We start from the raw sequence: 14,471 nt of genomic DNA on the forward strand, positions 1-14,471 counted from the left end.
CACTCCCGGGAATCTGTTATTATGTATATAAACCCCCCTAACCTCTCGATCAGATTCCAGTCTGTAACTCACTCCCGGGAATCTGTTATTCCATATATAAACTCCTGAAACCTTCGATCAGATTCCAGTCTGTAACTCACTCCTGAGAATCAGTTATTCTCTTTCTCAAGCCCTGAACCCCTGATTTTTAAGTACCTTTGCCATGAAGATAACCATAGCCAGCCTCAACATCAACGGCAGCAGGGGGTCTCACGGCAGAATTCACAATCTCTCAGTCCTCAGGGAAGGGAGATACGCGGTGAACTTTCTGCAGGAAACCGTTCCGGGAGACGAAGTCACCTGGCTCCTGGAGTGACAGTGTGGGGTCTACATGAGTCACCTCAACCCTATTTCTAGTAGGGTGCCCCTGACTTTTCAGCCGGAGATCTTGGTGGTCAAGGAGCTAGTGCCGGGCCGCTTGCTCCACCTCGCCGTTCGCCTGGGTAGTGTGACGCTCCACCTTGTGAACGTGTACGCACCCAGGCCCGGCACGTTGCAAGCGCGCTTCTTTGAAGAACTGTCCACTCTTTTGAGCTCCATCGATGGCGGCGAGTACGGCCAAGCATCGGTGGAGAAGCTGAGGGGACTGATCATCTCCCTCAACTTGGTGGACGTCTGGCAGAATCTCCATCCCGACTCCAGCGCCTTCACGTGGAGGTCTGGAGGAGGAGGGTCCCGAATCGACCGCCTCTACTTTTCGCAGGCGTACGTCTCCCGCGTCTTGGCGGCCTCCATGCACGCGGGTGGGGTCTGCGTACTGGCACTTTAACAACCGGCTGCCGGAGGACGAGCGATTCCAGGACTTGTTCCGTCGATTCTGGGCTGACTGGAGTAGGAAGCTGGGGGGCTTCCCCTCCTTGAGGCTATGGTGGGATATGGGCAAGACTCACATCCATGTCTTCTGTCAGGAGTACGCAAAGGGGTCGACCAAGAGGCGGGAAGCCGAGATCGGGCGCCTAGAGAAGGAGGTGCTCAACTTGGAGTTCCCCCTCGGTCATGCCGTCGTGGACCCGGCCCTGTGGCAGGCAGATAAAGAGAAGAAGGGCGCGCTGAGGGACCTGCAGCTCATAGGGTCCCGAGGGGCGTACTTGAGGTCGCGGATCCAGATACTTGCCGGAAAATTGGTGAAGGGCCCGTAAGCAGCTCATCGAGCTGCTGGCCGACGACGGATCCTCCATCACGGATCCGGAGGGAATGGGCCTCCTGTTCCGTACTTATTACAGTGCGTTTTAGTTTTTTAGTTTAGTTTAGAGATACAGCACTGAAACAGGCCTTTCGGCCCACCGAGTCTGTGCCGACCATCAACCACCCATTCATACTAATCCTACATTCCTACCACATCCTCACCTGTTCCTATATTTCCCTACCAGCTACCTATACTAGGGGAAATCTATAATGGCCAATTTACCTACCAACCTGCAAGTCTTTTGGCTGTGAGAGGAAACTGGAGCACCCGGAGAAAACCCACGCAGACACAGGGAGAACTTGCAAACTCCACACAGGCAGTACCCGGAATCGAACCCGGGTCCCTGGAGCTGTGAGGCTGCAGTGCTAACCACTGCGCCACTGTGCCGCCGCGTTGTTCTCTCCGGATCCGTCCAGCGAGGATGCGCGCAGGGTTTTGTGGGAGGACCTGCCGCAGGTCAGCCCGGAGGGCGCCGAAGGATTGGAGGCTCTGCTCACGTTGGTGGAGCTGACTGGCGCCGTCCACCAGCTTTCTAGGGGCAAATCCCCGGGGCTGGATGGGCTGACCGTGGAGTTCCTCAGGGGATTCTGGGACGTCCTGGGGGACAATTACTCGTGGGTCCTGGGGGAAAGCCTGGCGACTTGGGAGATGCCCCTCTCGTGGCGTAGGGCGGTCATCGTCCTGCTGCCGAAGTGGGGCGATCTCCGTCTGCTTAAAAGCCGGCGTCCGGTCTCCCTCCTCAGCACGGATTATAAGATCTTTGCCCGGGCTATGTCTACCCGCCTGGGCTCCGTGCTGGCCCACATGATCCACCCCGACCAGTCCTACACGGTCCCGGGCCGGTCCATCCAGGACAACATCCACCTGGTCTGGTACCTGATCCATCTTTCCCAGAGGACTGGTCAGTCGGTCGCCTTTCTCTCCCTCGATCAGGAGAAGGCATTCAACAGGGTGGATCACGAATACTTTTTCGGGACTCTGCGCGCTTTCGGACTTGGGCCGCATTTTGTGGCCTGGGTCCGACTTTTATACGCCGCCGCAGAGTGTCTAGTTAAGGTTAACGGGTCCTTGATGGCGCCCCTTCGCTTTGGGAGAGGAGTGCGTCAGGGATGTCCCATGTCCAGCCAATTGTATACCAAAAAAAATGTATATAAAGGGGGCCGAAGGAATAAAGGCCCCCTCGACATGAAATTTATAAAAGGGGCCTGGGGTATAAAGGCCACCTAAAAAAAAAAACAGGGTTAGATACAGAGTAAAGCTCCCTCCACACTGTCCCCATCAAACACTCCCAGGGCAGGTAGGTTAATAGGAAATAGGAGTAGGAGTAGACCATTTAGCTCAGTGAGATGGTCTGCCATTCAAACAGATCATGGCTGATCATCTATCTCTATGCCATTTTTCCTCAAAATCTCCATTTCCATGATGTCATTAGTATTCAGATATCCATCGATTTCTGTCTTGAACATGCTCAATGATTGAGCTTCAACAGCCTTCTGGGGTAGAGAATTCCACAGATTCATCATCCTCTGAGTAAAGAAATTCCTCCTCATCTCAGTGCGGAAGTGCACCTGGCCTTCCACTCCCCCAGCAACCCATTGAGGAATGCATTAAAACCCAGAGTGCAGGAGAGACCGGAGACCCAGACTGCAGGTGGGGAAGGAGGAACTCCCCAGGAATGAAGGGCGGGCCATTCAATAGAATGATCCTTTGTGCAGTGGCCTCCAGGGGGCCCACTGGCAGAAAGGTCCCGCCCACGGTGAGCCCCTTGCTCAGAGCCAGGGAAACCGCCCGCTCGCTCTTCAGGAAAAACACCGCCTTCCCGTACATTTTTGAGACAGCAACAATGGCCGAAGGGCCGACAACGTCGGCCATTGCCTTTACGCATGCCTCTATTGACATGTTTGGGTGGACGTAGCTCTTGACCCCATGCTTCGATGTTATTAATGCAAACGGTGATGAGCCAACAGGTGCAGCTGCAGCAGCCGCAGTAGCATATGTACGGGAAGGCCCCGCCACCGGCGAAGAGGGGCTTGCCGTGGGGTTGCAGAGCTACGCCCACCCCCAAGAAACAAAGCACACAACAGTTTTCTCTTTAACTCAAGCAATATGATGTGGGGGTGGGGGAGGATGGGAGTAGAGGAGGATAGGGCTGAAAAGGACAAGGAGAGAAGAGGATAGGTGGCCGAGTGATGGAAGGGAGAGAACAGCTGCCAGGATGTTCCTGTTCTATTGGTGGTTGGAGCACCTTGCTGCAGAGTCTACAGTCCAGTCTTCCAGTTAGGGGAGGGCTCTTCGCCCGGGTCGGTTAGAGCCGCCCAGTTCTCTCCCTTTTCTGCTGTCGTATAAAGATAGTCTTCAGCCGGGCAGCTCCAGCCGTCCCGAGCCACACAATTGGGGGTGGGGAGGGAGCCCCTTTTGTGCAGGATGGCAGATAAACACAAGAGCAAATACAAGGGCTCCCGATAGAATTTGGCAGCCCCACCCCTGGATCTCCCGGTGCCTCCTCCCTCCCCCAACAGTCCAAATAACAAACAGTTCTCTGGTGCTCCACCTCTCCAAAATGATTTGCAGGTCTTCTTCGTCTTGAAAAAGTGCAAAAGTTCCACAATAAATGCAGCTGTCTCCACCTGCAGTCACCTCTTTAGTTATTCCACTCTGCTGTCTCTTCTCCAGTTACTCCACTCCAGTTGCAGCAACACAGGTGCAGCTGCTCCCCCTGATTGCAGGCAGGAAGTGCTTCCCAAATTGCCCAGCCAATCCTAGTGCTGTACCTGTTCAGGGAGTGTTTGATGGGGGACAGTGTAGAGGGAGCTTTACTCTGTATCTAACCCTGTTTTTTTTCCCTCTTTTTTCTTGATCGGACAGTGTAGAAGGAGTTTTACTCTGTATCTAACCCCGTACTGTACCTGTCCTGGGAGGGTTTGATGGGGTCAGTGCAGAGGGAGCTTTACTCTGTATCTAACCCCGTTTTTTTTTTTAGGGAGCTTTACTCTGTATCTAACCCCCGTTTTTGTTTTTTTTTTCTTTTTTCTTTTGTGTTTGATGGGGACAGTGTAGAGGGAGCTTTACTTTGTATCTAACCCCGTGCTGTACCTGTCCTGGGAGTGTTTGATGAGGACTGTGTAGAGGGAGCTTTACTCTGTATCTAACACAGTGACGCAGTGGTTAGCACCGCAGCCTCACAGCTCCAGGGACCCGGGTTCGATTCTGGGTACTGCCTGTGTGGAGTTTGCAAGTTCTCCCTGTGTCTGCGTGGGTTTGCTCCGGGTGCTCCGGTTTCCTCCCACAAGCCAAAAGACTTGCAGGTTGGTAGGTAAATTGGCCATTATAAATTATCACTAGTATAGGTAGGTGGTAGGGAAATATAGGGACAGGTGGGGATGTTTGGTAGGAATATGGGATTAGTGTAGGATTAGTATAAATGGGTGGTTGATGGTCGGCACAGACTCGGTGGGCCGAAGGGCCTGTTTCAGTGCTGTATTTCTAATCTAAAATCTAATCTAATCTAACCCCGCGCTGTACCTGTCCTCGGAGTGTTTGATGGGGGACAGTGTAGAGGGAGCTTTACTCTGGATCTAACCCCATTTTTTTTTTAGGGAGCTTTACTCTGTATCTAACCCCTGTTTATTTTTTTATTTTTTCTTTTGTGTTTGATGGGGACAGTGCAGAGGGAGCTTTACTCTGTATCTAACCCCGTACTGTACCTGTCCTGGGAGTGTTTGATGGGGACAGTGCAGAGGGAGCTTTACTCTGTATCTACCCCGTACTGTACCTGTCCTGGGAGTGTTTGATGGGGACAGTGTAAAGGGAGCTTTACTATGTATCTACCCCGCACTGTACCTGTCCTGGGAGTGTTTGATGGGGACAGTGTAAAGGGAGCTTTACTATGTATCTACCCCGCACTGTACCTGTCCTCGGAGTGTTTGATGGGGACAGTGTAGAGGGAGCTTTACTCTGTATCTACCCCGCACTGTACCTGTCCTGGGAGTGTTTGATGGGGACAGTGTAAAGGGAGCTTTACTCAGCAACTAACCTGTGCTATTTCTGTCCTGGAAGGGTTTGATGTGAGAATGTAGAGGGAGCTGTATTTTGATTTGTCTAACGTTGAGGTTTACATTGCAGGTCTGAAATGAAATGTGTTCCATTGCCTGGTTGTGACATTCCTCACTCAGTCAACACAACACTCACTCATCATAAAATTGTTAACTGGGTAGACTGGAGCCACAGTGTCGAAGTATGTCTTTTATAGAACATTGCAGCATTACAGCCTTGGTTCTATTTCCCCTCATAAATTCACAGCAAACATGCGGAACATTATCAAAAACAAAATATTGTCAATGGCGAATATTTCTTATGCAAATCCAGTGAACCAGGGTGTAGGAGAGACTGGAGACCCAGGGTGTAGGAGTGACTGGAGACCCAGGGTGTAGGAGTGACTGGAAACCCAGAGTGTAGGAGAGACTGGAGACGCAGAGTGTAGGAGAGACTGGAGACGCAGAGTGTAGGAGAGACTGGAGACCCAGGGTGTAGGAGAGACTGGAGACCCAGGGTGTAGGAGTGACTGGAAACCCAGAGTGTAGGAGAGATTGGAGACGCAGAGTGTAGGAGAGACTGGAGACCCAGAGTGTAGGAGAGACTGGAGACCCAGGGTGTAGGAGAGACTGGAGACCCAGGGTGTAGGAGTGACTGGAGACGCAGAGTGTAGGAGAGACTGGAGACGCAGAGTGTAGGAGAGACTGGAGACGCAGAGTGTAGGAGAGACTGGAGACCCAGGGTGTAGGAGAGATTGGAGACCCAGGGTGTAGGAGAGACTGGAGACGCAGAGTGTAGGAGAGACTGGAGACGCAGAGTGTAGGAGAGACTGGAGACGCAGAGTGTAGGAGAGACTGGAGACCCAGGGTGTAGGAGAGATTGGAGACCCAGGGTGTAGGAGAGACTGGAGACGCAGAGTGTAGGAGAGACTGGAGACGCAGAGTGTAGGAGAGACTGGAGACCCAGGGTGTAGGAGAGATTGGAGACCCAGGGTGTAGGAGAGACTGGAGACGCAGAGTGTAGGAGAGACTGGAGACGCAGAGTGTAGGAGAGACTGGAGACGCAGAGTGTAGGAGAGACTGGAGACCCAGGGTGTAGGAGAGATTGGAGACCCAGGGTGTAGGAGAGACTGGAGACGCAGAGTGTAGGAGAGACTGGAGACGCAGAGTGTAGGAGAGACTGGAGACGCAGAGTGTAGGAGAGACTGGAGACCCAGGGTGTAGGAGAGATTGGAGACCCAGGGTGTAGGAGAGACTGGAGACGCAGAGTGTAGGAGAGACTGGAGACGCAGAGTGTAGGAGAGACTGGAGACGCAGAGTGTAGGAGAGACTGGAGACGCAGAGTGTAGGAGAGACTGGAGACGCAGAGTGTAGGAGAGACTGGAGACCCAGGGTGTAGGAGAGACTGGAGACCCAGGGTGTAGGAGTGACTGGAGACCCAGGGTGTAGGAGTGACTGGAGACCCAGGGTGTAGGAGAGACTGGAGACCCAGGGTGTAGGAGAGATTGGAGACCCAGGGTGTAGGAGTGACTGGAGACCCAGGGTGTAGGAGTGACTGGAGACCCAGGGTGTAGGAGTGACTGGAGACCCAGAGTGTAGGAGAGACTGGAGACCCAGGGTGTAGGAGTGACTGGAGACTCAGATTGTAGGAGAGACTGGAGACGCAGAGTGTAGGAGAGACTGGAGACGCAGAGTGTAGGAGAGACTGGAGACGCAGAGTGTAGGAGAGACTGGAGACGCAGAGTGTAGGAGAGACTGGAGACGCAGAGTGTAGGAGAGACTGGAGACGCAGAGTGTAGGAGAGACTGGAGACGCAGAGTGTAGGAGAGACTGGAGACGCAGAGTGTAGGAGAGACTGGAGACGCAGAGTGTAGGAGAGACTGGAGACGCAGAGTGTAGGAGAGACTGGAGACCCAGGGTGTAGGAGAGACTGGAGACCCAGGGTGTAGGAGAGACTGGAGACCCAGGGTGTAGGAGAGACTGGAGACCCAGGGTGTAGGAGAGATTGGAGACCCAGGGTGTAGGAGTGACTGGAGACCCAGGGTGTAGGAGTGACTGGAGACCCAGGGTGTAGGAGTGACTGGAGACCCAGAGTGTAGGAGAGACTGGAGACCCAGGGTGTAGGAGTGACTGGAGACTCAGATTGTAGGAGAGACTGGAGACCCAGAGTGCAGGAGAGACTGGAGACCCAGGGTGCAGGAGTGACTGGAGACCCAGAGTGCAGGAGACACAGGAGTCACTGGAGACCCAGAGTGCGAGAGAGACTGGAGACCCAGGGTGCAGGAGAGACTGGAGACCCAGGGTGCAGGAGAGACACTGGAGACCCAGGGTGCAGGAGAGACACTGGAGACCCAGGGTGCAGGAGAGACTGGAGACCCAGGGTGCAGGAGAGACTGGAGACCCAGGGTGCAGGAGAGACTGGAGACCCAGAGTGCGAGAGACACTGGAGACCCAGGGTGCAGGAGAGACCGGAGACCCAGAGTGCAGGAGGGACCAGAGACCCAGAGTGCAGGAGGGACCAGAGACCCAGAGTGTAGGAGGGACCGGAGATGCTGAGTGTAGGATAAATGCGAGACACTGAGTGTGAGATATACTTGACTCTCAGGAAGTCGGATAAATGATCTGAATCACTGATTGTGATCGTCTAGTGAACCACATCGTCCACCATTGTGCTAACTGACTCCTACCTGGTATTCATTGGCTGGATGTTTGCTCAAGTTCCGTGGAGACCAATGTCCTGCAATTATTTCCCTTGGTATGATGAGAGTGTCTGGTATTCAGTCTCAACCCCCATCATTCTCTGTTGCATTTATCATGACCATTGTGTATTTTTATCAGTCTGTTGCTTAATGGTATTTCAAACAAATCAAGAATATGAGGAAATCTGAAGCTTCTTTCCTTGCACTTTAAGATACGAAGACGACGGCCGACTCCAGCAATGCTGATGATCCCACATCAACAATTCTTTGGCACATCAGGTAATCACACTGTACGGTTACTGACTGAGAGAAACAGATCGCAACTGCAAATGAATAAATAGATGCTAATCATGCCAGCTAGCTTTGGACACAGCCCAAGATAAAATCTGAATGTTAAAATTATCTGTGGAATCAGCTTCCAACACCTTTTCAGGTGAGCATTCTAAATTCTGACAACTCGCTGAGTCAACAAAATTCTCATCTTATTCTGATCCCCGTGGAGACCACCAACAAACCAAACGAATCGATCCACTGACTGATCCCAATTTAGGATGCCAAACCAACGGACAAGATTTCACTCATAAATTTTACTTAAAGACTCAAACCAAAACCAACAAAAATTAAACATGAAGCAACAGACAAATCACAGTCAATATAAATATAGATATATGACAAATTACACCTTAACTATCTGTCAGATCCAACAGAGGTGGGTCTCCTAGTTTCACTGGGCAGTCCAACCAGCTTATATGGCACCAAATTACAGTCATACAGTTCTTCACAACTTTGAAGTTCCTCAGGTAGATTTTTAGCTCCTTTCTACAAAAATTAGCTGCCGTTTTTTCGACAGCAGTTTTGTCTCAATCTGAACTCCAAAGGTGTGGTCTTCATCAGAAGGCTCATTTCTCCAGAATCTCCTCAGCTCTGCTCATGACAGTCTTGCTGGCATGGATTTACCAGTCTTCCCTTGATTCGAGTCCTTCAGTGACAATCTGTGCTCTGTAAGGCCGTCTCGGGTTATTCGGCTAATTTAAGTAACAGGAACAGCTGCTGGATTCAGTCTTCACTTTCTCCTGCTTGCCGGCGCTCCACTCCTGTCTGATCTGCCGTGTCTGTCTGGTCTGCATGATCTGGTGAAGACTCTGTCTCCTTTTATCTGGTTCTAACCAGTATCAGTTTCCCTGGAAGCCAGAAGTTTCTTTTTTGGTGTCTGTTTCAGTTGTTAGGTTCCGTTTATAGTCATAGAGTCATCGAGTCGTACAGCATAGAAACAGGCCCTTCGGCCCACTGTGTCCCTGCTGACCATAATGCCTATCTTTACTAATCCCACCTGCCTGCATTAATTCCATATCCCTCTAAGCCTTGCTCATTCACGTACCTGTCCAGATGCCTCTTAAATGTTGCTACTGTTCCTGCCTCCACCACCTCCTCAGGCAGCTCATTCCAGATACCCACTATTCTTTGTGTGAAAGATTTACCCCTTTGATCCCCTTTAAACCTCCTCCCTCTCACCTTAAATCTATGCCCTCTAGTTTTAGTCACACCTACCATGGGAAACAGACTCTGGCTATCTACCCTATCTATGCCTCTCATAATTTTATATACCTCTATCATGTCCCCTCTCAGCCTCCTTCATTCCAGGGAAAACAGACCCAGCCTATCCAATCTCTCTTTAAAACTCAAGCCCTCCATATCAGGCAACATCCTTGTTAATCTTTTCTGCACCCTCTCTAGCTTAATCACATCTTTCCTGTAGTGCGGTGACCAGAATTGCACACAGTACTCCAAATGCGGCCTAACCAACGTTATGTACAACTGGAACATAATGTCCCAACTCTTGTACTTAATGCCTCGGCCGATGAAGGCAAGCATGCCATACGCCTTCTTCACCACCCTGTCTACCTGTGTTGCTACTTTCAGGGAACTATGTTACACCCCAAGGTCTCTCTGCTCAACAACACTCCCCAGGGCCCTGCCATTCACTGGATATGTCCTGCCCTGGTTTAACTTCCCAAAATACATCACTTTGCACTTGTCTGCGTTAAATTCCATTTGCCAATCCCTTGCCCATTTTCCCAGTTGATCTATAATCCCGTTGTAACCTTAGACAACCTTCTTCACTATCCACTATACCACCAATTTTGGTGTCATCTGCAAACTTACTAATCATGCCCTTTACATTCACATCCAAGTCATTAATATTTCTGACAAACAACAGAGGGCCCAGCACCGATCCCTGCAGCACACCACTGGTCACCGGCCTCCAATCTGAAAAACAACCCTCCACTACCACCCTCTGCCTCCTATCACCAAGACAATTTTGTATCCAATTTGCTAGCTCACCCTGGATCCCATGTGTTCGAACCTTCCGGACCAGCCTGCCATGCGGGACCTTGTCAAAGGCCTTGCTAAAGTCCATGTAGACAACGTCCATCGCCCTGCCCTCGTCAATCCTCTTGGTCACCTCCTCGAAAAACTCAATCAAATTTGTGAGACATGATTTCTCACACACAAAGCCATGCTGACTATCCCTAATCAGACCTTGCCTTTCCAGATGCATATAAATCCTGTCTCTCAGAATCCCTTCCAATAACTTTCCCACCACTGTTGTAAAGCTCACCGGCCTGTAATTCCCTGGCTTATCCCTGCTGCCCTTCTTAAATAAAGGCACAATATTAGCTATCCTCCAGTCTTCCGGTACCTCACCCGCGGCTAACAATGATACAAAAAATCTCTGCCAGGGCCCCAGCAATCTCCGACCTAGTTTCCCAAAGCATCCTAGGATACACCTGGTCAGGCCCTGGGGATTTATACACCTTAATGCGCTTCAAAACCTCCAACACCTCCTCCTTCATGTTGATATGCTCCAGGATATTGCTGTTCCCTCCCTTGAACTCACTAGCTTCCATGACCTTCTCCACAGTAAATACAGATGAGAAATATTCATTTAAGACCTCGTCCATTTCCCGTGGCTCCACACATAGATTGCCACACTGATCCTTAAGGGGACCTACTCTCTCCCTAGCTACCCTTTTACTCTTAATATACTTATAGAATCTTTTCGGATTTTCCTTTTGTCTGCCAGGGAAATCTCATGGACCCTTTTCGCCCTCCGAATTTCCTTCTTTAGTCCGACATCCCCTATACTCCTCGAGGGACTCACTCAATCCCAGCTGCCTGCACCTGACATATGCTTCCTTCTTTGTCCTGACCAGACCCTCAATATCCCTCATCGACCAAGGTTCCCTAAACTTGACAGCCTTGGCCTTCCATCTAACAGGAACATGCTGGCCCTGAACTCTTCCTATCTCACTTTCAAAAGCCTCCCACTTGCCAGACCTCCCTTTACCTGTAAACAGCCTCTCCCATTCAACGTTTGAGAATTCCTGTCTGACGCCATGGAAATTAGCCTTCCCCCAATTTAGGACTTCAACCTGAGGACCAGTCCTATCCTTTTCCATAACTATCTTGAAGCTAATAGAGTTATGGTCACTGGTCCCAAAGTGCTCCCCCACTGACACATCAGCTTTTAGGTTCTGGTTCTGTTTCAATTTTATTTGCCCTTTCAGCGAGGGTAGTCGAAAAAAAAGGATTTGTAACGGTGCATTCCATCACATAGAGTCATAGAGTTATACAGCACAGAAACAGGTCCTTCGGCCTATTGTGTCTGTGCCGGCCATCAAGTACCAATCCATTCTAATCCCATTTATTTCCTCAAATGCCCTCTAAACCTCCTGACTTAAATCTATGCCCCCTGGTTACTGATCCCTCTGTAAAAGGAAAAGGTTTCTTCCTATATAACTTACCTGTGCCCCTCATAATTTTGTATACCTCAATCATGTCCCCCCTCAGCCTTCTCTGCTCCAAGGAACACAACCCTAGCCTATCCAGTCTCTCCTCATAGCTGAAATGCTCCAGCCCAGGCAACATCCTGGTGAATCTGCTTTGCACCCTCTCCAGTGCAATCACATCCTTCCTATAGTGTGGTGACCAGAACTGTACACAGTACTCCAGCTGTGGCCTAACTAGTGTTTTATACAGCTCCATCACAACCTCCCTGCTCTTATATTCTATGCCTCGGCTAATAAAGGCAAGTATCTCATATGCCTTCCTAACCACCTTATCTACCTGTGCTGCTGCCTTCAGTGATCTATGGACAAGTACACCAAGGTCCCTCTGACCCTCTGTACTCCCGAGGGTCCTCCGATCCATTGTATATTCCCTTGCCTTGTTAGTCCTCCCAAAATGCATCACCTCACACTTCTCAGGATTAAATTCCATTTACCACTGTTCCGCCCATCTTACCAGCCCATCAATATCGTCCTGTAATCTAAGGCTTTCCTCCTCACTATTTACGAGACCACCAATTTCCTCTTTACTATTTACGACACCACCAATCTGCGCTCCAGATCTTTTGTCAATGATCTATGACCTCTGATTATTGATCTATTCACCAGAGGGAAAAACGTTCCTTGATCTACTCTGTCAAAACACTGAACCCACAGTAACCTCACTAACCCGACAGTAACACCACTGACCCCACAGTAACCTCACCGACACCACAGTAACCTCACCGACACCACAGTAACCTCACCGACCCCGCAGTAACATCACCGATCCCTCAGTAACCTCACCGACATCACAGTAACCTCACCGACCCCGCAGTAACATCACCGACCCCGCAGTAACATCACCGACCCCACAGTAACCTCACTGACCCGACAGTAACACCACTGACCCCACAGTAACCTCACCGACCCCGCAGTAACATCACCGACCCCACAGTAACCTCACTAACCCGACAGTAACACCACTGACCCCACAGTAACCTCACCGACACCACAGTAACCTCACCGACACCACAGTAACCTCACCGACCCCGCAGTAACACCACTGACCCCACAGTAACCTCACTGACCCCGCAGTAACCTCACCGACCCCGCAGTAACATCACCGACACCACAGTAACCTCACCGACCCCACAGTAACCTCACTGACCCCGCAGTAACATCACCGACCCCGCAGTAACATCACCGACCCCACAGTAACCTCACCGACCCCGCAGTAACATCACCGACCCCGCAGTAACCTCACCGACCCCGCAGTAACCTCACCGACCCCGCAGTAACCTCACCGACCCCACAGTAACCTCACCGACCCGACAGTAACATCACCGACCCCACAGTAACCTCACCGACCCCGCAGTAACATCACCGACCCCGCAGTAACCTCACCGACCCCGCAGTAACATCACCGACCCCACAGTAACCTCACCGACCCCGCAGTAACATCACCGACCCCGCAGTAACCTCACCGACCCCGCAGTAACCTCACCGACCCCGCAGTAACCTCACCGACCCCGCAGTAACATCACCGACCCCGCAGTAACCTCACCGACCCCGCAGTAACCTCACCGACCCCGCAGTCACCTCACCGACCCCGCAGTCACCTCACCGACCCCGCAGTCACCTCACCGACCCCGCAGTCACCTCACCGACCCCGCAGTCACCTCACCGACCCCGCAGTAACCTCACCGACCCCGCAGTAACCTCACCGACCCCACAGTAACCTCACCGACTCCACAGTAACCTAACCGAACCCGCAGGAACCTCACCGACACCACAGTTACCCCACCGTCCCCAGAGTTACCGCAGTATCCCCTGTCGACAAACAGTTTCACTCATAGTGGTGAGATAGTGTGGATATGTGGTCGGAAACACATTACAGTGTCAAGTGCGGCAACAAGATTGTGAAGCATGAGCTCAGTGTCAGCAGCAGTGAGGAAAGAGATGGTTTAGGTGGGGATGGAAGAGAGTTTGCTGTTGAAAAAGTTGCAGGGATATTTGGAATGAATAGGAGAGAGGGAATATTTGGATATCATTCCCACTCTGTCATAACAACATGCACACTGACCTAAATATGCAAAGACAAAGACAAACAACATACAAAAACACACAGACATAAACACACACGCACATGGATCGACAAGTGGGTGCGATTATTATGAGCAAATGAAGTTGAGGGTGCGTTAAGGTACATGTATGAGGCAACAACTGAGCTAATTGCTTCTGTCTTCTCACTGTTAGATGAGAAGAAGACACCGGCCTGTCAGGTACAGGTAAGAAAATTCAGAAACGATTGTTCAAAAAACAGGTTCTCACGGTGATCAGTGTGTGAGTGTGATTCCCTCACAGTGATCAGTGAGTGAGTGTGATTCCCTCACAGTGATCAGTGAGTCAGTGTAATTCCGTCACAGTGATCAGTGTGAGTATGATTCCCTCACAATGATCAGTGTGTGAGTGTGATTCCCTCACAGTGATCAGTGAGTGAGTGTGATTCCCTCACGGTGATCAGTGAGTGAGTGTGATTCCCTCACAGTGATCAGTGAGTGAGTGTGATTCCCTCACAGTGATCAGTGAGTGAGTGTGATTCCCTCACAGTGATCAGTGAGTGAGTGTGATTCCCTCACGGTGATCAGTGAGTGAGTGTGATTCCCTCACAGTGATCAGTGAGTGA

General features: G+C 51.0%; 1 protein-coding gene across 1 annotated transcript in view; it reads left to right on the forward strand.

Annotated features, from left to right (window-relative positions):
* Positions 1 to 14,471, forward strand: part of LOC137345672 (protein phosphatase 1 regulatory subunit 1A-like) — a 191,383-nt gene that overhangs the window by 56,787 nt on the left and 120,125 nt on the right. Inside the window, exons 2-3 of the mRNA XM_068008936.1 lie at positions 8,168 to 8,234; positions 14,042 to 14,073. Coding sequence (XP_067865037.1) covers positions 8,168 to 8,234; positions 14,042 to 14,073 — 99 coding nt within the window. The remainder of the gene's footprint in view (positions 1 to 8,167; positions 8,235 to 14,041; positions 14,074 to 14,471) is intronic.

This window comes from Heterodontus francisci, chromosome 29 (assembly GCF_036365525.1).
Source record: "Heterodontus francisci isolate sHetFra1 chromosome 29, sHetFra1.hap1, whole genome shotgun sequence".
Taxonomy (NCBI): Eukaryota; Metazoa; Chordata; class Chondrichthyes; order Heterodontiformes; family Heterodontidae; genus Heterodontus; species Heterodontus francisci.